This window comes from Mirounga leonina, unplaced genomic scaffold (genome assembly GCF_011800145.1).
Source record: "Mirounga leonina isolate KUSES-001 unplaced genomic scaffold, KU_Mleo_1.0 Mir_454, whole genome shotgun sequence".
In the NCBI taxonomy this organism is placed as follows: domain Eukaryota; kingdom Metazoa; phylum Chordata; class Mammalia; order Carnivora; family Phocidae; genus Mirounga; species Mirounga leonina.
In genome coordinates, this window is record NW_023270763.1 from 736132 (window position 1) to 761414 (window position 25283).

Genomic DNA, 25283 nt, shown 5'->3' on the forward strand with positions numbered 1-25283 from the left:
GGGTGGGGACGCTGTCCCCTGGAGGTTTGGGGGTGCTGTCCCCCCGGGGGGGTAGGGGCGCTGTCCCCTGGAGGTTTGGGGCTGCTGCTCCCTTGCGGGGCGAGGGCGCTGTCCCCCGGGGGAGGAGGGGCGCTGTCCCCTTGCAGGGTGGGGACGCTGTCCCCTGGAGGTTTGGGGGCGCTGTCCCCTTGCGGGGGCGGGGACGCTGTCCCGCATCTGGGGCCAACCCCCAGCTGCGCGCTGACCGGGCCGCCGCTACCCTGCGGTCATTAACCTGTGGAGGGGCATGTGGCTTAGCAACACCGCTGTTCCCTCACATGTCCTGCGGGGAGGGGGGGCGGTGGGGGAGGGAGGGAGGCTAACCGCGTTCTCCTGGGTCAGCATGCTTATAGCTTTCCTCCTCTTTATGATTACACAGTTTTTAGTAAGTTTTGGAACTACATCTAAATGTAGACAGCAAGTCTGTTGTTAACTGTCTTGGATGCTTGATAAAAATATAAAATTCCCTGTGCATGGAAAGGCTTCTGCAAAACTTCATAGGAAGGCAGTGACCCCCAGCCTTTGAACACCCACTCTGCTAGCAACAAGAAACACAGCAAGCAGCAAAGTCAGTGTCATAAACACCTTAACTCCGGTCTCTAAGCTGGGCATTCATCTGCTTGTGGTCATCTACCTAGTCTCTGCCCTGCCCAGATGTGGAGAGCCTGAGGGGGATTGTACATTTGATGTCCAGAGCACCATTTATCCCTCTGATGTCCTTTGAGGTCTCCATTCCAACTCTAAGTAACAGGCTCCCTATTTCAGCCGAGGAGCCCCTATCTTCAGCCTCTAGCAGGGGTTAGCATGCAATTGCAAAAGGCTTTTGCTGGCTTCACGGACCCCTGCAAATACAAGGGTATGAGGAAAGTGGCTCTGACCATGCATAATGGTGACCAGATCCTCCACTGTCCTGACTGGGTCTAGCTGGGGCACCGCCGAGTGAAAATTACACCTAGTGGACAGCCACTGTCTAGGACCCATGGCATAGCTCGGTGAGGAACTGCTATGGGGCCTGGCTCTCCAAACCAGAGCCTCTGCTATCTTCCTGAATGAAGCAGGCCCTCCAGATAAGTAGCTTGCATGTGGTCAGCGCTTACCAGACCCGTCACACATAGGAAGCTGGGGCTGGGGCAGTAAGCCCTTCACCCAGGGCCACACACAGCTCTTTGACCATGTGGTGTCCTGCCTCTCTAGTGAGTGTGGAAATACCCTGAGGATGGAAAAGCACAGCTTTAGGGCAGAACACAAATGTCAGCGTGGAACTCAAAGCCCACGGTAGGTCGATGACACGCAAGGTATATCCACTTAATGTGGGTCATACAGGCTTTTAGGTTGAGATGTGAAGACTGATTTATACCTATTATATAATGAGAAAGTGACATACTTGCAGAGATCACTGCTGGGAAATATGCCTGTGTGATTTACAGGTGGGAAGAGGGCCCTGCTACCTCCTGGGACGGGGAGGGGAGGGGTTCCTGGGGCAGCTGCATCCATCTTGCGTCTCTCGGATGTCATTTGGAATCCTGAAAACATAACTGTCACCTGGCCTCTCGTGACCCAAACACATACCAGGGCAGTGTCTTGGGGCAGCGGGGCGGGGGGTGGTGGTGCAGGGGCGGGTGAGTTCCCTTCCAGAGAACTGGGGCCTCTGCGTTAGCACACATGACAAATCATGCTCCTTCTTCCTTAAACAGTGTTTCCTGTCATTTCCCCTTGCTTGCTGCTGGCTCTAAGGCTAAAGCCACTTGTAAAACTGGGTAGCATCAGGCTGCACCTGCCCACAGGGGTCTCACAGGCCTAGGACCCAAAATACTACCCAGGCAGGGGACTCAGTCTAGATAAGAAGAAGGCTGATCTTCTCTCTAATTTGAGATGCCAAAATATCACGGTGTCGGGGAACAGAGTTCAGTCCCCTGGGAGCCTCCATGTGCAAACACAACATCCCTCACATCGCAGGACAGGGTGAGATGGGCCAGGTGTCCTGTGCGTCCCCCAACAGGCCCACCCTGGGTCCCTTTCCTCCCATACATGCCAGTGGGGGTGTGCTCAGGAGCTTCCCAGTTTTAATTGGAACCCAGCAAACTGAGGAAGCAACTGTGATGAGTAAAAATAACCAGCGGTTCCTCCCTGGGAAAGAGCCACAGGCGCTGATAAGATGAGTGGCTCTGAGCACCGCCGCCCCCCCCACCCCAGGTAAGAGCACACCCAGTTAAAGGCTGTGGGGAGATCAGGGAGCCCGGCTGGGGTGCCAGGCCTGCCCAGAGTCTGAAATGGAGACCTGATCTATTCTCAGCCCCTTGAATTTCTGAGTCAGTCTTTTAGTTTCTGTTTTCCCCTGGCCTGGAAGGAGCACTAGCCTCAAACCAAGTTAGTCTGGGAACAGAAAAGCCCAAGAAACTAGTGCTGCATTGACAAAAGAACGTGTGTCCCATGTCTCCTTCCAGGGAAGGAAGCCTGGCGCAGGCGCCCCGCCGGCCTGGACCTGGCTACTTGGTCTCAGTCCCCTGCAGCCCTTCCTGAGCCAGCAAACATGCCTGTTCTCTTCCACGGAGAAAGAGAGGCTGCTCTTTGTTTATGCGTCTGAGCCAGGTTGCCTGGTTCACTCACTACTCTGCAATTTAGAACCGTAAAAAGCAAAAGCCTATAAAAATCAAACCAACCCATCTATATAACGAACAGTTTCTTATCACACCCCAGGAAGGCACAGCATTTGTGATAGGAATCAGTATGCGTAAGCTCTCTACATTGAAAAACCCATGAAAACACCAGCCTTTCCGGAGTGTCTGGCTCCTACCAGCTGGATGTTAATTGTAGCTAAAGCCTCTGCCCATTATTACAAAAGGAAATAAACATTCAGGAGTCATTTTCAAAGCTGATTGTTCTAGAACATTCATCTGAAGTTGGGTCTCATGGTGCACAGCGGGTCTACATCAAACAGAAACAACCCACAAGACCATCAGCCAGGCTGAGCTGTCTGCCTACTCAGGGTGTACTGCCTGGGCCCCATAGCCCCATACCCACACCCAGATCTCCCGGCGATAAGAGGCGCTCCCACTCTCTCTGCTACCCCTTCTGCTGCGTGGGGTCTGTTGCTCACCTTGGGGAAGAGCCTCTGATATGACCTAATGATCCTCCTCCCCAGAGCCATCCAGGCTTCTGGCAGGAATCAAGAGCCCTCTCCCCCCATTCAGAAAGCTCTCAGCAGGTGGCAAAGAGAGGGCTGCGGCAGGGCTGGCTGGAGGGGGGTGGGGACAGCGGTCAGGGAGGGCTCCTCAGGATGCTGATGCCGAAATAAAACTTCAGGGGTGAGTTAGCACTTGTCAAGTGAATGGGAGGAATCGAGGAAAGGCAGTCTAGGCAAGGGATCAGTGTGTGCACCCCGCCCTGCCCCAGTGTGGGCGGTGGGGGGGGGGGGTGTCGGGCAGGAGGCCCAGCACCAGTGGGCCCCCAACACCAGAGGACAGGATTTCCTGATTAACAGAGCAAGGAAATAAGGGTAATGTTTTAGTGAAACCAGCTCAGCTACCCTGGAACAGGCTGATTCCTCTTTGCCGGTCTTTCATCTCTGTGGGCTCTGTGCGTGGACACGCCTGTGCACACGCAGGACTCCTAGGAGGCGTGACCCCTGCCCACCCCAGCGGCAGCCTGCTCCCGTGTCTGCACAGCCCCCGCCCAGACTGCTGCTGTGACCCACTCCGGGCATCCTGTTTGCACAGAGACTGCTATTTACTTTAGCCCTGGATTTTAGCAAAGTTCATTTTCGTTGCTTAAAAACATGCACTTTTAATGGGCTGGTTTATACCATTTTGGGCTCTTTTTTGAAAAGGCACAGAAAGCAAGCCACCGATGTCCTCCCTCAAAATGCTTCTAACAGGCAGCCTAACTGGAGTGTGGGCCTTCCCAGCGGGGAAGAGGAGGGGGTGTTGCTGCAGAGAGGACTCCCCGAATCCTCCCGCGTTAGGACGGGAAAAGAACGGGCCCAGAGCTGCTCTCTCCCCCAGCCCCCTTCTCTGCATGCTGTGAACACAGGCGAGGGACGCACACATTCATGCCCCAGTGTAACGTGAGCGCGGCACCAGGAAATGCACTGCTTGTTGTTACCAAAGCCCTAACCCAGACCACAAAGCCTTTAAGCTTCAGGAAGCCTCTGTGATGGGGATGGTCCGTGCGTGTGGCGGGTGTCTGGAGCTTGCTCCTCTCCCCACCGTCCCTGAACGCCCCCCCCCCCCGACAACTGGCACTAGGCTTGTGTCTGGTGCTCACGTCCCCATACCTCCCTTCCTGTCAGTCTCCTCTTCCCGTGTGTCAGGTGGCAGATTCTGTGCGTGCACCCTCCTCGCCCACCCACCAGGGACTTGCTGAGGCTCACCCTGCCGTGCTCCACACGGCTGGATCCACCTAATCCCCCAGCAGTCACAGGAGAGTCTCCTAAGCTGGGGAAACTGAGGTAGTACGTTACCTGCCTAACCAGCGCCCCCCGGTGGGTAAGCAGTGAGCCTGGGCTCCAGTCCCAGCAGCGGGCTCCCGAGACGGAATCCTCGACGAGGTGGACACTCCCCAAAATTCGGGGCACGTGCACCTCTCCTGACAGTGTGTTGCGCCAGTTCACAGGCTGCTAGCCCCACTCCCTCGGCAAGGCGGGAGTGTCCGTGTGAGCGGCCACCTTCACTGCGGAGGTCCTGTTTCAGGGCTCCCCCGCGTAGGGTAGAATGAGGCAGGCCGGCGTTCAAGGCAGTGCCTGAACTCAGAGCCGCTTCCTCAAAGTAGGAAAGCCGCCTAGGCCTGGTGTCCCAGGAGGCACCGAGGCCCCGCTGTGCACCTGTCCCCGTCTGTCCCCCTCCATCACCCAGGCCTGGCAGCTCCTAGCGCGGGCACCACCCCTGCCGCTTGGGACACTGGCCCCTCCTGGTTTTTCAGGGCCCCTCAGGCTGAGCAGAGGTGTGGCCTGTCTCTGTTCCCAGCTTTCCTGTCAGCTCATCTTCCCTGTGGCCTGGCCTCCCACACACAGGCCTCCCCTCCAAACCCGTGGCCTGCAGGGCCCTCTCTGCCCGTGTGCTGGCCACTGGTCAGCCACCGGGGACCAGGCCTGCGCCTGCTCTTGCAGCAGGGCCTCAAGGCTGTCTGCGTGACTCCTTCAGAGCTGGCATCTCGGGCGCTCGCCGCTACCAATAAGGAAGAAACCGGAGATCCCCAAAGTACTAGCTCAGGGCCCAGAGCAGACGGTGCTTCCTCGGTTTTCCAAGCTAGCAAGGAGAGCTGCCCAGAGGGGTGCTCAGGCCAGACCCGCGGGCACCAGACGTCCTCCTCCATCAGGCCCACGGGTCTGCGGGTCAGACAGCTGTGGGTTCCCTTCTCTCAGCCTTCTCCGACTGCTCCATGCCCCCAGCCTGCGGCAGAGAGCCCTTCCACACTCACGGGCTGAGCCCATAACCCTGCCCAAGAGCCTCCCGACACAGCTCAAGCGGAGTACGACACGACTGGGAGGCGGCCAAGAGGTCTCCAAGGGTTGGAAATTGGCAAGTCTAGGAAAGCATCTTCTTGAAATTTAATTATTAAAGCCCAGAGGAGATCTTGGAAGAAAATGGCTTTTCTTTTATGCATAAGAGCATTTGCAATGACTGACGGTCACCCGGCTGAGGACACACAGCTGGGGACAAAGGGAGGGAGAGTGCCTAGAAACCGCTAAGTCCCTAGAAACTGGGATGGGGCAGAGAACCCAAAAGGGCTCCAGCCCCTAGGGGCCTCCCAGCGGACACTCAGACACGTCCTGCACGTCCACCGGTCTCTCGCTCTGTCCTCGGCCGGCACTCACTGGGTCTTCCCTGCCCCGTGGGAGGCAGCTACTGTACCATGCCCTTCTGACAGGCTGGCCTCAGGGCACCTCACGAGGCAGCAGAGGCCCGGACGGCAGCGCAATGACACCAAGTCCACAGATGGATCCAGCTTTGACCACGAGACTCTGTCCTTGCGAACCTCAGCCTCGCTCTCCTCTGAAGGGTAGGGTTTCTGGGGCCCAAGAGGTGACCCCTCCACACTGGAGAAGAAACGACCACAGCTTTGCTCCCTCTAAAGGCTTCCCACCGCACAGCCAGCCTCATGCGTGGGATGTCAGCTCAGCTTTTGGGTCCTCTCAGGCTCTTCTGGAGGGAAACGTCTGGCCTGTCTGGAGGCTGCCCTCTCTGGGATGTGCGCGCAGCCAATGTCGAGGAGAGGGGCCCTGCACAGCTGCGGACACATACACAGTGACGACCTGAGTCGGCTGTGGGCTCGCCCCGGGCGGGGAGCTTGGGGCTGCCATTCCTCGGGCCAGCCCCGCTGTGCGCCCTGACCTGGCGTGGGGCCCAGCACCCTTCTGTGGGCCAGCTACTCCCTGCTACCACCAGGCTGGCTGCTCATCTGCTCTCCTCTCGGGCGCCCGCCAGCCCACAGGCCTGGAACTGTGCTGCCCCCAAGCCGTACTGGCCTCTCCATCCCATGGGAACAGGACCAGAACGGGAGCAGGCACTTGAAAGACCGCCCCGTCCTCCTGATGTGGAGGCTTTCTTCTTTCTGACTGCAATTAGAAAACAAAACAAACACACACAAAACCCTCAGAGAGGGAGGGTACGTGAGTCACCTTTATAGAAAAAGCCAGAAGAAAGTTACAGTGGGCTCCATCTCGGACAACCCCAAGCAGGTGCGAGGTCTCTGGCCCGGAGAGCTGCCTCCCTTTTCTTGCCCGCGAGGAACAGGCCAGCCTGACTGCGCGCGGCCCTCCTGCAGCCCCTCCCACCAGCCCGGGGCTGGGCTGCTCCTCTGTCACCACAGAGGCCCACGTCCGGCCGCACACACGGGGGCCCAGCAGTCCTGCAGCTGCCGTTCCCGCGGACGCGGGCACCAGGACACCTGCGCGTGCCGGGGCGCCCTCGCTGCGTGCACCTTGGCTGATGGGCAGTCCTGGCTCGCGGGGGAACACACAGCACACGCACGGAAGCCACCACGGACCTGTGTCGGCGGGGGCCGAGAGGGTGAGTGGGTCACCTCTCCCCTCGGAGATCTGGGGCGGAGAGGACAGTGCTCTGGGAAGACGTTCAGGTTGTGAGGGGCCCCTCCAGGAGCAGGCCGGGCCCCCAGCCAGGGAGACGCTCAGGGACAGAAGCAGCACCCAGCTGAGGCGAGACGCCGGGCTGGCAGGGGTGGGAATCCATGGGGGCCCCGAGTGCAGTCGTGGAGGTGAGGCGGGAGGACGGGAGCTTGGCCCCATTGCCGGTGCCTTGTCTGCTGCAGAGCTGTGGGCACAGCCATTGCTGTGGGTGCTGACACGGGACGTGCGTGGACCTTGGGGGAGGCTCTGGGGGTGGGAGAGGCGACAGCAGTAAGTCTGGCTCCAGGAGGCCGGAGGCAGGCCCAGTAGAGGAGGGCAGAGGGGCAGCACTGAGGGAGCTGATGAGGGGCAGGAAGTGGGGGCAGGAAGGGCAGAGCAGGCCAGGCGGCTCTGCCAACAGACCCTTCTAGAAAAGACTCGAGGGTGCGTGGAAGAGGAGGCAGGCCCGGGAGCCAGGGAGGCAGCAGGGAGCTCCGGCAAGGAGTGGCCCGGGGGTCCTAGGGAGGAGGTGTGGAGACAGGCCCGGCCTGCTTGTAAGGCCAGCCTGGACGAGAAGCCCACCGGGGTCCTCACTGACCCTGAAAGTTAGATTATCCATCCTGCCGTCCGGGAAGAATGTGGCAGATTTCCAGATGAGAAGGGGTGGAGTAGGGAGCGCTGGGCACCACGGAGTGCACTGAGCCCAGCGTGCCCCTGCAGAGACAGCCTTCCTGGAACGGCCCGCCTCCCCCCGGCTGCGCTCCAAGTTCCTCTTTCTCAGGAGCTGGAAAGGTGGTCTGAGGCCTGGGCAGGAGGGCGGGAGCCAAACCATTGTTCCCAGGTCCACCTCCTCCCCAGAAGGCCTGAAGGGAAGTTTCTGTTCCCAGGTTCCTGGACTTGCAAAAACCAGAGTGTGCAAAAGGGAAGTGGATCACCACGAGGAAATGGGAACCAGAGAAAGGCAGGCCAGGGCCAGCCCCCACCAGAGCGCCTCTGTGGCCGGAAGGGCAGGCTTGGGGGCTCGGGGGCATCCGCCTAGCTCCCAGGTGCAGAATGACAGGCAGCAGCCCCGGCCTGGACAGGATGGTGCCCCTCCCCCCCCACCCCCGCTTGTGTCCTTTGGAACGTCAGCTCCGATGAGAGCCCTCAGCTGCGAGACCCGCGCATGCTTCACCAAGCGCCTGTGACTAGGGTTAGACAGGACCACCGTTCACTCCCTCACCAGACCCGCTGACACGTGGCTGTTCTGGGGGTGCAGTCGCTGTCCCTGGGCCTCCTGAGCACCTCCAGCTGCTTCCCGCCCCCCTGTGCCACGTGCCCACAGCCCCGGGCGCAGCGGGCTCCACCACCAGTGCTCACAGGGACCCACGTTCGGTTTGCACAGGGCGTGGGCGAGCCCGTCTTGAGGCGGGCACGTGGCCGTCCAGTGGCCTCAGCGACGGTGGCCTCACCCTTGCACCTGGCCCCTGCCTCCCCCAGGTGTTCCCTTCCCTCCCCTGCCTCTCAGCCCCCTCCTCCCAGGCGGGAATGAACGCTCCTGCTTTGGCAAATACCGCATGCCCGTGTTTATAAAACAAAGTGGCTCCTCGGCGCTGGCTTCCCCAGAAGAATGCTGGGACAAAAGAGCAAAGCTTGTCATCGTCAGGCTGACAGAAAGCCAGCAGCTGGCATCCTCAGACTCGATGCGCACGAGAGCTGTGCACAGACGCGAACTCCTGCTCTTGAAATGAAGTGGATGATGCTGTATTTACTGGCTGTCAGCAAGCAGAAACTCAGGCCTACTTCCACTGAAGACCCGCACCGGCGGCCCCCGCCCGCTCTCCACACGTACGGACCCTCTCCGACGCGTGAGCCAGGGCCACACAAGCACGAGAACGGGGAAATTCTAAACAGACTGTGCGCCACGTGACCATTTCCCAAGAACGGAGCCACTCTGGGCCCAGCGCGCCGCTCACCAGCTGCCCTTCCCTGCGGCCCCACGGGGCAGCCGCGGGCAGCCCCTGGCTGGGGGGACACGGCCGGCAGCTCTGTGCGCCCCAGCGGTACGGGGAAGACACCCGCCCTTCTTCCTGCCAGTCCTGAGCCTGTCCTCAGCCACGGCCGCCCCTTCCAAGAGCCCTCGGTGCCCGTCTCCGTGCAGACTCGGTGCAGCCTATGGTTCAAGCTGCCTCTCAGTTTCCTGGCTCGAGAGAAAAAAGGAACTCATCAGGGCCCCACGCCCCGGTGTCAGGAACGGCCACGTGGGCTCTGGGCAGGCCTTGTCGCACCTGCCCCGACGCTCAGCTCGGCGCAGGCCGGGGTGCAGAGGGGAAGGAAGCCGGCGCGAGCGGGCGGGACCCGGCCCGAGGCTGCACATCCAGGCACAAGCCCCGTTCCGTGGAGCTGGTGTAAACAGAGGTAGGGAGGGGCCGCCGTGCCCGCCAAGGGAGGCAACGCGGAGCGATTCGCTGGGGGAAACGAGCAGTGTGCCTGCCGGCCGGGCGCGAAATACACACACGCACCGCACAGGAAGCCAGCGCCGGGAGGCTGCCGCCGGTAAGCGCCCGGGCCGGGGACGGGGGGTGTCTGCAGAGAAACACGGGATCCTCTCTGGTGTCTGTGCTGCCCAGTCGCTCACACACGGGTCTGTGGTCCAGGCGCAGAGACATGTGGGGTCGGGACAAGGGTAAGCACCTGAGGCGCGGGCCCGGCTGCGGCCACTCTGGGGCGCCGCTAGGGACGGGCGGCGGCAGGGAACGCTGAGCGCCCCGCACAGACCTGCGGTAGGAGGGAAGCGACAGGGCAGGTCTGAGGAGGACCAGGAGTGCGGGTCCTCGGGTCCCGGCCTTTCCTGCTGGCAAGCGCCCCACTTGAGCCAGAGCCAGTGCCTGTCCTAATGATGGCGCAGGGCCTTTCTCTTCTGGGGCACGTCTCTGTCCTCTCATGAGGAAAGCGGCTTGGACACGAGAGCAGGCGGACATCTCAGGCAGACCCTATGGGTCCTTGGACAGGACGTGCGCCCAGCTGGTCACAGCACGGACGGATGCTCTGGGATGGAAGATGTCCACAGTGGCCACAAGAATGTAGTTTCCTGGGGACTTGAGGCCAGTGAAGTCTGGCAGACAAGCTCCCCGCAGCCTCCTCTGCTCACTGTACCCCCCACCCCCACCCCGGTTACTGTCGGAGCCACGGTTCAGCATGGAGGAGCCTCAGGACAGAGAGGAGGCCACACTGAAAGATCCACAGCCAGCTCTGGAGGCATTCGGGAAGGAGAAGGAGAGCGGAAACCGGCCATGTAATCAGCTAAAGATGACATGAAAGGGACCCCTCCCCAGCCCCTGCGAGACCCAGTGCCTCGGCTGTGGGATGCACAGTGTTCTAGGAGCGCGCCACCTGCCCTGGGGCTCCCATCTTCTCCCCCAGCATCCAGCCCCCTGGGGTGCAGAGCATCCACCAGGGCCAGAGGCTGAGGAGCACTGTCTAGATTTTAGGACGTAGCCCATGCAGTGGGTAACAGTAAACACTACTAAAAGTGAGGTAACCAGCACGTGTGGGCAGAGCCCGGCCAGCCCTGTGTCCAGCCTGACCCTGAGTATCACTACCGTCTGACACACATCATCCATCACAGGCTGCTGGGTGGCATTCGTGAGGACTGCAAAACGTTCCCACTGACTGATGTCCCTGACGTCTGCACAGTCTCCTGCCCACCGGGGTCTGATGCTGGGGGACTCCGATGCAGACACGCTCCTGTTGTGGGGGCCCCCGGCCTCCATTTCCTTCACTGTTAACCCCCCATCACCCCACTGGCCCGGGTGGGGCAGGGCGAGGCAGACCATTGGGTAAAGGTCTCTGGTCACAGAGTCCTTTCCCCATGTCACCCCTCACACCCACGCCATGCTCCGGCCTGCAGCTGGTGTGGGCAGGGCCTGGCCCCCGAGCCCCTCCATGGGCAGCAGGGCTGGCTGATCCCTGTCCCTAAGCTTGGGAAACAAATGTTTGCTTTGTATGTGCTTGCCCAAGAGGATTTCTTGTCCTGAGAGCAGGAGATCAGGTTGGACCAAACTCCAGTTTGGAAACTAAGGTTTTCCTCCAGAGAACTGACATTGCTGAAGAGTGTTCTTTCCTCACATTGTGGGTTCTCTCGGCCAGCTGTGTGGCCAGGCCTCCCAAGCGCTAGAACGCAGGCCACCGGGTTGCACTCCGCCTGGGCGCTGCCTCCAAGGCTGGGTGAGGGCGCCTTGGCGGGGCGGATCTCCTCCCCACCACCCCCACTGGGAGCATGTCCCCCCAGGGAACCCCAGGCTCCACGACGGTTCTCGTGGACGTGGCCTCCCTGGGACCCCGCGATGGCTCTCTGGGCACGAAGGCACGAGTGTCTCAGCCCGTGGCAGCCAGCCCCACTTCCAGCCGCCCCCGCCCGGCTTAGCGCCTCCTGCTCTCCCAGCTCAGCTCACGGTGCGCCTCGGTCACACACACCGGCTTGTGCAGCTGCCCACGTGTGCACCCACGCCTGCTCACGGGGCTGGCGGTGCCGCCTGCCGGTGCAGCCTGGGTGGCATGAGAGACAGGACGGGTCTCTGGCCACCAGACCGCAGATGTGGGTGTGGAAGGCGGGTACTCAATTCCCATGCATGCCGAGAAGGGTCCAGGCAAGGCTGTGGCCTGCTCGGCAGAGAGGCTGCTTTTCTCACTCGGTGGCTGTGGAGGGTCACCCTGTCACTGGAAGGCCCTGTCAGAACACATCCCAGCCCCGAGCGCAGTGTAGGTGCCGCCCTGGCGGACGGGCCACTGGCCCCAGAGGCACCTGTCTTTGCAACCCACTTCCAGTGACGAGGCTGAACGGGAGGGGGTCACGTGGACTCAAAGCCACGCAGCCCAGGCGGAGCGGTGAGGGCACGGTGGGGTGGGGGAGGTCCTGCAGCGGGGGCCCTCCCGGCGCAGAGAAGCTGGGACCCAGGAGGAGCCACGAAGCGGGCTGGGAGCGACTTCCCAGCAGCATCTTGGGCGAATCATCCATTGCTCGGATTTCTCTCAGAAACAGGCTTAGGGAGACTCACCATGGCCGGGAAGATTACTGCAGCATCGCGACCTGGCTGGCCCGGCTCAGGACTTAGGACAGCCATGGGACGGCACCTTCGCTTCCACAGGAAACACACGTGCCCAGGACGGGATTTTAGTCTCTGACTGTCCTGTGCTAGCTTAAGGAGCGAGGCTTTCTCCCTGCGCCACCTCTGTCTGCGTTTCGGAGGGGTCCGCAGGCCCGGCTCTAACCTTCCGCTGCTTTCTCCCACACAGCCCCGCCCGCCGCCGCCGCCGCCGCCATGTGGAGCTGCGGCCCACTCAACAGCACGGGCAGCCTTGAGGACCAACTCCTCTGCCAGCACTTCTACGTGGTCCTGTCCGTCTTCTCTCTGCTCTACCTGGTCGTCGGCGTCCCCATCGGCCTGGGCTACAACGCCCTGCTCGTCCTGGTCAACCTGAACGACCAGAGCAGCATGACCATGCCCGACGTCTACTTCGTGAACATGGCCGTGGCAGGCCTGGTGCTCAGCGCCCTGGCGCCCGTGCACCTGCTGGGCCCCTCCGCCTCGGGGTGGGCCCCGTGGGGCTTCAGCAGCGAGGCCCACATCACGCTGCTCGTGCTGTTCAACGTCTCCTCCCTGGTGACCATGTACTCCACGGCCCTGCTCAGCCTCGACTACTACATCGAGCGGGCTCTGCCGCGCACCTACATGTCCAGCGTCTACAACACCAGGCACGTGTGCGGCTTTGTCTGGGGCGGGGCCCTGCTCACCAGCTTCTCCTCCCTGCTCTTCTACATCTGCAGCCACGTGGCGGCCAGGATCGTCGAGTGCTCCAAGATGCAGGACACAGAGGCTGCTGACGCCATCATGGTGTTCATTGGGTATCTGGTCCCCACCCTGGCCGTGCTCTATGCGCTCGCGCTCCTCTCAAGGATCCGGAAGGAAGACACGCCCCTCGACCAGGATGCGGGGAGGCTGGACCCCTCGGTGCACCGGCTTCTGGTGGCAACCGTGTGCACACAGTTTGGGCTCTGGACGCCTCACTACCTGACCCTCCTGGGGCACACGTTGCTTGCCTTGCGGGGGAAGCCCATCGACGGGCACCACCTGGGGATTCTGCTCTTTGCCAAGGACTTGTCGAGATTCCTGGCCTTCTCCAGCAGCTCCGTGATGCCACTTCTTTACCGCTACACCAACAGAAACTTCCCCAGCAAACTCCGGCGGCTGATCAAGAAAATGCACTGTGGGCACCAGAGCTGCTCCCCAGACCAAGTGGTGGTCCAGCAAGTGATGGTATAGAGAGCCGGTCCTGGGGCCGCCATCAGTGCTCACCTTGCGCTCACCCGGAACGTGGCCGAGGGTGCACGCCCTACAGGCACGGTCCACTCCCCGCTGCCGGGAGACGGGTGACTGACACTTCGATTGGATGCATGGCACTTTTCACTGTCTTCCCCAGGAGGTCACTGCGGCAAGAATAAAGGACAGCACAAGGCGTGTTCTGGCCAAGCTTTCTGTTGTTCAAAGCAGCAGGGGCCTGGTGTGAAGGAAAGCCGTGTCAGCCCTTCTGCCCGAGGCGTGTGCACTGCTCAGTCCTCCAGGTCCACGCCCTCAGCCTCCAACACACTGGGTCCCCGGAACAAAGTGATGACAATCAAAAGCCAGTATTTATACTTCGTCTTGTTAAAATTCTTGATTCCCTCTCTTAGTTTATTTTTGTTTATAAGAAGAGAGATCTGAGAGAAAAGTCACAACAGTATGAAAATGAAGGAAGCAACACAAAAGAGCACCCACGTCGGAAGGGTGGGTGGGGGTGGGCCTGGCGGCTGCAGGGTCACGTGGAGGGGGCGGGCGAGGTGTCACAGGTGGCGTGAAGATGTTTAGAAGGAAAAAGCCAGCAGTGTGGCTGGTCTTAGCCGAGAGTGAAGTAGCTCGCAGCTCTCTCCTTGCCCACCGAACGCACCCGGTACCCCGGCCGCCCTCACAGGTGGCATCAGGCCGGTATAGGTCAACTCCCCAATGTGGGCACTAAACTCAACAATACAAACAAACTGAAGGCAAAGGCGGTTAACGCTGAAGCGGAAGGGACTGCCCAGGGGCAAGACAGGCCTGGAAGACCGAGCCTCGTCTGGCGCAGGGGCGGAGCGTGGGGCCGATGCCGCCACCTTGCACCTGTCAGGTGCTCCACGGCTGCTGCCGCGGGGAGCCCGAGACCCGCCTGCTCAGCCAGAAGCAGCATGCACCTGGATCCTTCCACACCGGGGCCCATACACATCTGCTTTAAAACTGTGGGAACAGGAGCCCCCTGCCCCCCACACCATCACGACACATCCCAGGCCTGCAGCCCCTAACCCCAACTCTGAAATCCACAAAACTCAAAAAACAGGAAGATTTTTCAGGTTGGCAGCAAATTTGTTTGGTAGCAAACCCTGATCTGAAGTGGTAGGAGGGCACTTTTCTGAGGAAAGAGGAGTGTGACTATGGGGCCCTGCCCCAGGCCCACTGTCCCGTAGCGTGCAGTACGCACAGCATGTTACTGTGTGTGCGTGCGCACATGCAGAAGACAGACCCACAGAAGTCGTTTGCTGAAGGAACCATAGACACGCGCATTCCTTAAAATGTGGTTTATATTTCAACCGAAGTTTCCTCGCAGTGTTACGATGAGAGAGAGAATAGCTTGGGCTGAATTGGTGATTTGGTAACACCATCCTGCTTTTAGGGTTGTGCATCCAGAAAAAAAAAAAACACCTGCTTTGTTTTTGGTCGATGCTCAGTAATGCGCCCTATTTATTTATTTATTTTTTATTTTTATCTCTTGACTTCCTTCACCCATTTCTCCCACCGATCTGTTGTTTCTATGACCTTGGTTGTTTTTTCAAAGATCCCCCATATAAGTGAGATCATATGGTATTTGTCTTCCTCTGGCTGATTTATTTCCCTCAGCACAGTGCCCTCCTGGTCCCTCTGTATTGTCGAAAATGGCTGGATTTCATTCGTTTTTATGGCTGATGTTGCACGGTGCATGTTCTCTGTGTGTATGTACACCCCCCCCCCCATCTTCCGCGTCCACCCGTCCATCGAGGGGCACTTAGCTGCTTCCATGTCTTGGCCATGGAGAATAATGCTGCAGTGAACACGGGGGTGCAGACGTCTTTTCAGTTAGTGGTTTTGTATCCTTTGGGTAAATACCACAAGTGTGATGACTAGGTCGTAGGGTAGTTCTCTTTTTTTAACTTTTGAGGAAACTCTATATTGTCTGAGTGGCAGCACTGGTCTGCATTCTCACCAATGGTGCACGAGGGTTCCCCTTTCTCCACATCCTCACCAGCTCTTATCTCGTCTTCTTGATGATGGCCATCCTAACAGGTATGAGGAGCTCTCCCTCTGTGCTTCTGATGCGCATCTCCCTGGTGGTGAGGGGTGCAGAGCGCCTTTCCCGTTCATGTTAGCCATCTGTGTGCTCTTTGGGGAAATGTCTATTCTGACCTTCTCCCCATGTCGTAATCGGATTTTGTTCTGCTACTGAGTTGTAGGAGTTCTTTATATGTATTTTAGATATTAGTCCCGTAGGAGAGATATTAACATACTAACTTGCGACAACCTGAAAACTTCTGAGTTCTGACACATCTGGTCTGAGGATAACAGGGTGTGGCTCGATTTTCTGCCACATTCCATGCAGGGAAGTCGCTCTTTGGTCCTGGTCTCTTGGGAAATTGAGCCCATGACTTAGTTGCGTTTTTCTATCTGCAGAATGTATCCCCTCTAGGATGATGTGACTGAGTTAAGAGTCTGCCTGTGCAGAATCATGAAAGTACACTGGATGCCACGGCCCTGGTCCTGCTTGCCCCTGGTAGCTGTGAAACTCTGGACCAGTTCTGTGGGGCCCTGACAGTAGGTCCGGGGCAGAATGAGAGACATTCCCAGGTTGCTTCTGTCAGGAACGTGCTATTTCTACTGAAGGACGAGGTCCCCCCTCTGCTGCTCCAGGTCTTCAGATGCACCGGGGTTTCTTTTCAAATCCCAAAGCCTCAGGCCCGACCCCCTCCACCCTCCTCGAGCTGTGGGCTGCACGACGGGTAGTCCCGAGGCCAGGGCTCCTCTGGGAGAGCCTGGCATTGGCTGAGTGACCCGTGTGACTGCATGGGCCCCAGCACAGCAGCTGCAGAACCTCTCGCCTGCAACACGCCTCCTGCTGCTTCACCTCCAGTTCTGTCACGGCCGGCGGGCGGGCGGGCGGGGCCCCGCCAGCGTCCACCATGCACAGCCAGGCTCCTGGTCAGGAAGCCAGCACTGGCATTAGCGGAAACGGGATCCAGCGGGGGGGCTGGTGTAGTGGCAGGTCCTGTTTCAAATAAAAAGACCTTTTTCCTTGCTTATCTGTTCTGCTCTTTGCTCCGGGAGAAAGAGCTCCTAGGAGAGAAGGAAAGCCCAAGAGCACAGAGCTGGGGGTACATGGGTCTCTGCCCACAGCCCTTGAGTGTCTCACCCCAGCTGGGGTCCCCCAAACAGGAGAGGGACCTAAAATCACTGATTTGTTTTCAATTTCTCAGTGGCTCCGGTTGCAAACTAGCTTGTTTCTGGTGACGTCCAGGGGCCTGAGGGCTGAGGACAGAACGGAGTGTCCTGGCGGCTCCAGCAGCTGTGTGACCGCCGGGGGTCCCTCCCCCTTCCCAGCGGCCCCGTGTGCTGGTGACACAGGGCCCCTGAGGCACGTCGCAGCCTGGCAGTTCTTCCTGGTGAAGCACAGGCCCGAGGCAGGCTGGGTCTCCCGTGCAGACCCTGACCTCTAATGGAGACCCCCACCACTGCTTTCGCAGCATCCCCGGGTCTCACAGACGTGTCTTCACCTCCATGCTCTTCTTCCTGCTGGGAACACCTCTGCCACCAACCCACATGCTGCAGAACCTACTCTCCATTTCACATTTGTTCATCCACATTCTTGTGTTAAATTCACCTCAGGTCAATCTGGTGTGACCTGACCCTTCTCTTCCAGGTATGGGAGCTTCCAGCGCCTCTGCCAAGTTGCCAAAAAAAAAAAATGGAAAGAATTTTGAGCTGAGAGGAGAATGAGCAGCTATCTGGAAAAGCTAAAGTAGACTGTGAACTCAATCCTATATATATATATATTTTTTTAATTGACCAATCTATACTTCCCCCAGTGAAAGTTTATGTTTCAAGGTCATTAATTTTGTTACCAAATCCTGATGATTACACTTTTTTTTTTTAATTTTATTATATTACGTTAGTCGCCATACAGTACATCATTGGTTTTTGATGTGGTGGTCCACGATCCATTGTTTTCGTATAACACCCAGTGCTCCATGCAGTACGTGCCCTCCTTAATACCCGTCACCGGGCTAACCAATACCCCCTCCCTGATTACACTTTTAAAATTAATCTTATTTTTGTTAATCCACAAACACTCATCTATTTTGCCATGCTTGTTTAAGATTCCAAAAGGTGAGTTTAATCTTAGGTTAACTTCATGAAGGTTATAGAATTTATCTTAGGAAACCAGAGGTACCGCTAATTGTGGCAGACATGTCGATGAGTCAAACATTCATTCCTTCATAGAAAGCACTTGATAAAGGATATAAACCTGGAATAAACTATTAAGACTCTAAGTTACAAGCCCAGTTCTTGAATTTAAAATCGGTTGGAAAATTGGGGGCTTTTTCATTTCTCATCTGTTAAATCTGCTCCCGTGGATGCACCCATTGGCCTAAAGTTCTACATAAATAAGGCAGGAAAACGTGCTAAAGAAAAAACCCACACATTTGAAGATTTAAATTATTTGATATAATCCAATTTTGGAATTCTTAAAATGTGTACTTCCAGGGCTATAGGCTGTAGATCAGAAAACGGCACAGAACTTACCACCAGGAGATCGGTACCTCCCTGGTTCTGCGTAGCTCAGGGCTACAACCACAGGAAGCCGACCAGTCGTGGCCACGCGCGGTGTTGGAGTGCGCCGCGAGCGCCACGCACAGGTCGGGCCCCAAGGCGAGCAGAGACAGCCTTACAACTCGTGCCAACGTCACTCTTCCTGGGGAACAAAAATTTAAAAATGGCCGACCACATCCTGGGGGCTGAGGACAGAGCGGAGTGTCCTGGTGGCTCCGGCAGCTGTGGGGTGGGGGGTCCTGACCCCTCCGCAAGAGGTCAGCCTGCTGTGCGCCTAGTGAGCGCTCAGTCAAGTTGCGAAGTGACGGAGTCTTCTAGGAACGAAAGAATTTGAAGATACCCATTTTATCTTAATGAAGAATACGCAGTTTGAAGACTTTTACGATGCGCCTTACTGTGTCCACCGTGTACGCGTGTGAGACGGGGTCCTGAGGACAAAGCTTTGCTGAGTGCCCACTGCATCCCCAACCGTGCCCCTGGTATTTAAGGCCACGTAACGAGAGGCTCCTCCGGCCCCTCTGCCGGTCACGCCGGGTGACCCTAGGACCTAAGCCGCGGCGCCCGGGACGCCGGAGCCTGGCGCGGCCGTGCTGAGCTCTAGCGGACGGACCACCACTCGAACTACTTCCCAGCCCCGCGGAGCGGCCGTGTTTGCGGAGCTCCATCCAGTGGCCGTCGGCGGACCCTCACTCTGCAGGGCGGCCGAGCACTGCCCGCGGAGCCCCGGCCGCTGGGACCCGCGTTCCCACCACGAGACGCTGCTTCCCACCGGTTTCACCGCCGACGTGCTTGGGGCCGGGCGGGCCCCGTTCCGTGACGTGACTCCGTGATCTCCTACGGTGGCTGCGCCCCCACACCAGCTGCTGAAGAGCAGACACCCTGCTACACACCCCGACGGGACTTGTCCTTCAGGAACTCTTCCCCGCAGACACAGGCCCACACTCCACGAGGCTCTCCGAATTCACCGCAAACGGTGCCTTTACAAAAACACAGCCTTCCGTCCGCCAGGGGCCGCCCCGCACGCACATACACGCGCACTCGCGCCCGCTGCCCACGCCGAGCCCGCGCAGCCCCAGGCGGCCACACTGGAGCCGGCAGAGCCAGGTGCCCGCGGGACGGTAGCCGGCTGAGGGCCTGTGACGCTGGATTTCTGGGCAGTTAAGGCTCGGCACGCTGCTGTTCACGGGGCAGCTCCACGCTGGGATTTCTGATCTCCGAGTGAAGCCAAACATTTAATGCAACGTCCTACATATCAGGAAGCTTAAGTGCTATGGCTAGAGAGGTAACTAAGAAACAGTTGCAAGATTATACCTGCTTTTTATTTTTTTTTATTTTTTAAAGATTTTATTTATTTATTTGACAGAGAGAGAGACAGCGAGAGAGGGAACACAAGCAGGGGGAGGGGGAGAGGGAGAAGCAGGCTTCCCGCCGAACAGGGAGCCCGACGCGGGGCTCGATCCCAGGACTCTGGGATCGTGACCTGAGCCAAAGGCGCCCCATATACCTGCTTTTTAAAAACCGCTGGGAAAGTTTCCATCTAAAAAGGCGCTGGTGAATGGTGGAGTCTGGAAGCGGAAAGCACTCTGGCCCGTGGCCTCTGGGCCTGCTCACACGCGGCCAGCTGGAAGGCCCCACGGGTCCAACCTCTGCTACGTGGGGGCTGCCCGTCTCCTGAAGCATTCAAACTACTTCCATCACAGACAGGGGGCCCATCGCTGTGAGGCCCTTCCCACTCCCGGGCTTCCAAGATCAAGGAAACGCTCGTGCAGTGGACTCACGATTCCACCAGGTGTGAATGACGCTCCCAAAAAGCGCCGGCCCCCTACCCCCCCGGAGGAGGAGCCCACACTCCTCCCCTCCTCTGTGGACATCTGTTACCTCTGCACACACCGCGCCTTATCTGTGAGGAGACAGCCCACCAGACAGGGCTCAGTGGGCCTAACACTGGGGCCCTAAGGGCAGCACCGCGCTCACCACACGGTCGCGGAGACAGGCTGCCAGGCTGAGGGGCTTGGAAGTCAGGGTCGGAGCCACAAATAACCCGAACATGGTTTTCTTCAGGAAAACATGTGTCCAAACACCCCAAGCAAGTCCCCCCAGCGTCTGAAAGGCCCCATTACTTGGCGCTGTGGGTTCGCTCCAAGATTCTTGGGTGACCACCGAGGCCAGATGAGCATGGAGATAAATCAGGAAAGAGCCAGCAGGACGACCGCGGGTACGCGGGCAGACAGACCGCCTGTTGGGGCAGTGGCTCGGCTCCTTGTGCTAGGAGCACCCGTGGGGGCGCCCGCATGTCTGCACGCCTGCCAAGGCTCCCATCGTCCCACAAAGCTGCAGAGAAACACCCAGACTGTGGCCTGCGCTGGAACTGAGATCGGTAACTCCATCATCAGCCTACTCTTTCTTTCTCTTGCTGAATGAACAGCCAGGACAAGGAAAGTAAAACAAACAGCTTGGTGGCGAGTGGGGGCGGAAGGCCAGGGAACAGGGATCGGCTGCACATGGGCAGGTGGGACCCCTCCGAGGTGACGGAGAGGTCCCTGAAGTGGGCTGTGGTGAGGGCTTCTACTAAGTATCAGTGAACTGTATTTTCAGAACAGCGGAGTTATATGGTGTCTATCTCAAATAAAGCCATTTTTAAACACATAAAGGTGTCTTAGTGACAAGAATCAAGACACACGCAGGGGGTCATCAGTGCCGGTATTTCAGAACATGACATGAGAGGCGGCTCCCCCCAGGCCCCGCAACCACTAATCTTCCCATCTGCATGGACCGACTTCTCCCGGACACGTCCTCAGTGGACTCACAGAACATGTGGTCTTTTGTGGTGGGCTTCGCCCACTGGTAAGGTCCCTCCAGCCTGTGGAAGGTGTCAGTCCACCACTCCTTTCTATACAGTGCATGGGTGTACGTTTCCTTATCCATTCCTCCGTCAACGGACACTTGGGCCGCTTCCACCGCGGCCAGTGTGAGGAGAGCGGCTGTGAACACGGGTGTGCGAGACGCCGGTGGGAGAAGGCTGTCTGGACAGGCCATGCCGTACAGCACAGCCATGTCCACAACCTGGGCTGGGCCGTGGGCAAAGCCAAGGGCAGATGCTCTTACTGCTGAGAACACGAAGTCCGACCGTCCGGTGCTCACACACAAGGATGAGACGTCCCAAGACAGCGTGTTCTGCGACAGAGGGCGGGTGGGAGAGTTACTGCTCCCTGTATGGGCGGTCCCATCGCCTTCTCAACACGGGGCCAGAAACTCGGGAGGAGCTGCGGGCACAGGCAGACCGCTGCCAGTGCCCACTCGAGTCGAACAGCCCACCCAGCTGCCAGGCAGGCCCTGTGCTCTGGGGGCAGAGGGAGGGCAGGGGAGGGCGTGGGGTCAAGGGCACACCTTCTTTCAGGCTTTCGCTCATGTCCAGTATCCGACACACTCCGACCTCCTCACTGGCGTCTGCACTTGGCACTGAGGGAGCGTGGGCCGCACAAGGGATGGGGCGGGCCAGGAGATGAGGCGGCACAGCCCTCCGTCCCAGAAGCCATGTCTTCCTGCACCCCAACCCTGATTCAGAGCATGCAGCCTCGGGGCTCAGACAATCCAGCGGGCAGTAAATCAGATCCATGGAAATGCTAAGACAGGATGTGACAGAAGGTGGGGACGAGTCCTCGAGGCACCTCGGGAGGAGGGTGCTGGGATGTCCGAAAGGTAGATGGACGGTGGGCTGGAGAGGGATCCAGGCCAGGCTGGATGTGGGGCTGGGCTGCAGAGGCCGGCCCACGTCAGACCCATGCGGGACCCTCTCTTTGTGCGGCTCACGCCGTCTGGCAGAAACCTGCGTTTACGACGGTCCCTGGCCTCACACATCCAGGTGGGCCCGCTTATCTAAGCCTCAGATGACCACACGCGGCACTGGCATAAATACTGCATCTGGCTGGAGCTAGCCGGCCTGCCCTCACCACCCCCACCTCAACGCCTCCGGCTCTCCCCTCCCCTCGGGACCAGAATTCAGGCTATGAGCGCGGGTGGTTCTCTCAGCAGCTGTGTTTGCCCTCTGTTTCACCCCTCTGCCCGCGGAGGGCCAGCCCAGCGGCCAAGGTGCCCACGAGAACAGGAGGCTCCTGTGTTGTGGTGGTTCTCACGGCCCGCCGGCCAGGGACTGGCTGCCGGCAGTGCGAGCTCGTGGCGGCCGCGCAGCCTCTCGGCCAGCAGCAGCTACGGCGCAGACGGAACGCGTTTCGGACGCTGCAGAAAGGAGCCAAACCATACACCAGGCCTCCCAGTGGAGGCAGCTGGGGAGGACAGTGTGGTTTTCTCAGCTTAACAGAAGAGCAGGAGGTCAGGGCAGGGAGAGGCCAGCTGGGCCAGCTGGGCCCGTCGCTCTTCAGTAGCTCAGACATTTGCCCACGAGGCTGGGAGAGTCCAGAGGGTAGGCTTCTTTCGCTAAATCGGGGCTCTCAAAACCCCCAAGCCCCAAGCTCATGCGAGCAGGAGGCAGGATGCCCCAAAGCGTAGGACAGACGTGGTTACTGCTCCCTGGGGACTCACTCTAAGGCGGCCCCAGATTTCACTTATGGGAGCAACGTCCCCATGATGCCAGCGGAGCCCACACATGAGCACCATCCACATGGAGCAGGGCTCCCACCACACCTCCTGTCCCCAGGAGGGACCCCTCCCTGCGGCAGTGCCCTGGCCCCACGTAGCCCAGCCAGGCTTCTGACAAGCCCGATGAGGCCCACCCACCAGCTCCATCACCCCGAGGCATCCTTCCAACAACCGGGCGCAGCTCTGTAAACCCATTCACAACAGGAAAGGTGGGAGGCCCACGGTCACCAGCTGCACGTTCACACTCAGAGCCCAGAGAGCTTGCCAGGGTCGTGCACAAGGGCTTGGACACCAGCAGGCTGAGGGAGGCATGCCAGCCACGCAGCAGCTCGGGGCACCTTGCTTCCCCTGCTGGCCACACACTTGTCAGGGCCTGACTCCAGGCTGGGTCCTTCCCTGTGGGTACCCGTAGGCGGGGCTGATGGCCACAGGGGTCTAACAGCAAGGCACCTGGTAACCCTGGGAGCCGAGAGGCGGACGCAGGCCAGTGACATTGACAGGGACCCAGCCTCTCCCTCCAGGCCTCAGGTCTCCCACCTCTAGAGGAGATTAGCCCCTGTGCGCCGTCCTCAAGCCTCCATGAGGCTTCCCACTCCTGAGCAAGCTCCCAAGTAGTTGCTCGGACCCGGGGCTCTGGGAACAGAGGCCCCAGGCCGGCTTGCTCTCAGGTGCTCATCAGCAACAACACTGTAGGACCCATGTGGGGGGTCCAAGTTGTAAGAGATGTTCAGATGAAACATGGTCTCTGACCCCAGCCTGGGCTCAGCGACCGAGGGGGCCCCCAGGGGCATTCTTTGCCTCCCTAGGGCCTCTGTGGGTTTTCCCTGGAGCTCACGTGGCCGTGGATGCCATCAGTGACCCCAGGGGGCTGCGTGCTGCATGGAACGTCCTCCAAGTGCTCCTCTACCTTACGCAGGGCCAGCTGCAAAAGGGACGCAGGTGCGTAAAGCAGGCTCTGCATGTTGCGTCTCCAGCCGGGGCTGGCCCGGGGACAGCGGCCAGGGAAGGCACACAGGCCCCCAAATCTATTGCTGAGCCCTTGCTTCCTTTAGGCAGGTCCTCTCCATCAGGAATTTGGGGGCTCCCAGGCCACTTCCTGACTCCCCCAAGGCTCAGGACCGTGTGGACCCTGTCCTCCCTCCGAAATGCTTACCTGCCCTGTGCCCAGCCTCCTTGCCAGGGCGCGGGTGACCAGATGTGGATGACCCGTGCAGGCAACAGCGCCCTGACTCTGCCTGACCCCGAGTGAGGCTCCAGGCACAGGTCTGCGGGACAGTGTGTTCAGGACTCGGGCTCACTGACGTCCACCCTGCTGTCAGGGGACAGAGGGCAGTGCCCGGTGGGGGTGGCACCAATGCTGGCCCTGGAGCGGAGCACACTAAGGGGGAAGCTTCAGGGGACTTCCCTCCGGCTACACAGGTCGGGAGCACTTTTCCCTATGTTATGGGTGGGGTTTTAGGTCCTATTTTAAGTTGCAGACGTTGCACACTTTCTGGGAGGGACCGTTTTGTGAACGGGCCAGTGTGTGGAGTCTGCAGGAAAACCGCTGGATGCCCACAGACACCGGGGGCACAGGCACACACATTACTTCTTCTGTCTACGAGACGAGGCTACCTCGCTACGTAGGCCGATGTGAATGTTTCTGGGTCACATGGCCAAGCCACACTCTCCTTAAAATGCAACGTGTGTGGTTTCAGTGACTTAAGACTGAATTCCCGTCTTCCTTACAGGACTGTCGGTCTGTGCCTGCCGTTTCCAGCGAGCCCAGAGCAGCCGAAGGAGAGTGCAGGCTGGAGACGGAGGAGGCGCGCCGGGGCCCCGCACAGGTGAGCTGCCGGCCCTCCCGGCTTTCTTCTCTTTCCCTGCTTCTGGGTGCCCCCCTCCCCCGCCGGCTTACTGGGACCAAGCGCTGGCAGACAGCGCGGGCTGACGGGTGGTTTCACGGCTGAGCGCCATTTCTCTCTGAAAACTAAGGCTCCTTTAAACTATAGGCTGGCTCCAGTAAAAACTAAAACGAGACTTATTTTCCTAGCATTTCGACCTGGAAGTGACTGAGCGGACTGCTCAGGTCTTCCTCACTAAGCAGAGACTGATAGTGGCTCTAGTTCTGTGTCCCGAAGACGGAGTCAGAGCAGCTTATTATCGACTGTCAGCACACACATCTGGGCGCCGACCGAAGCTGCCAGGGGCACTCCTCGCCCTGCGTCTCCATCCTGGGGCACAGACGTGGAGAGCTTTCGGTCTGGCAGAGTACAGTGAACGTCTTACACAGGGCACATCTGGAACGTATATGTTCCATGGGGCGCGAAGCCTGGAATGGGGGGCCTCTTTCCACAACCGTGGCGGGGCGGGGCGGGAAGCCCAGACCCGGCAGTGTTCCACCCAGAGGGTGGAGCCTAGAAAGGAAGGGAAGGTTCAAGTTTTCAAAGCAAGCAGGGGCAGCCAGCCTTCTGCACAAGGCAGGCTTTGTGTTCCGGTGACGCTCAGTTGGCTCTCCGTGACCACCTGAATCCCCTCTGTATGTGGAACCCCCACGTGCCCCCTCGTCTGACAGAATCTTCACAAAGATGCTCGGGGCTGACATGCTGTTGACACACACCCAGGAGCTGATCAATTTGTGCAAGACCACTATGGAGTGAAACGCTGGGCTATCCACCGCACAGAGGGGCGGTGTTCACCTG

The 25283-nt window shown here is 59.1% G+C and overlaps 2 protein-coding genes across 2 annotated transcripts in view; one reads left to right on the forward strand and one right to left on the reverse strand.

The window, feature by feature from the left end:
* The window catches only part of CUNH7orf50 (chromosome unknown C7orf50 homolog), a 128884-nt gene that overhangs the window by 41875 nt on the left and 61726 nt on the right, over positions 1 to 25283 (reverse strand). The gene's annotated exons all lie outside the window — the stretch shown is intronic.
* Positions 5512 to 17119, forward strand: GPR146 (G protein-coupled receptor 146). Its single transcript, XM_034988226.1, has 2 exons — positions 5512 to 7046; positions 12377 to 17119. Exon 2 carries the CDS (start codon positions 12403 to 12405, stop codon positions 13402 to 13404), a length of 1002 nt encoding a protein of 333 aa, XP_034844117.1. The 5' UTR covers positions 5512 to 7046; positions 12377 to 12402; the 3' UTR covers positions 13405 to 17119.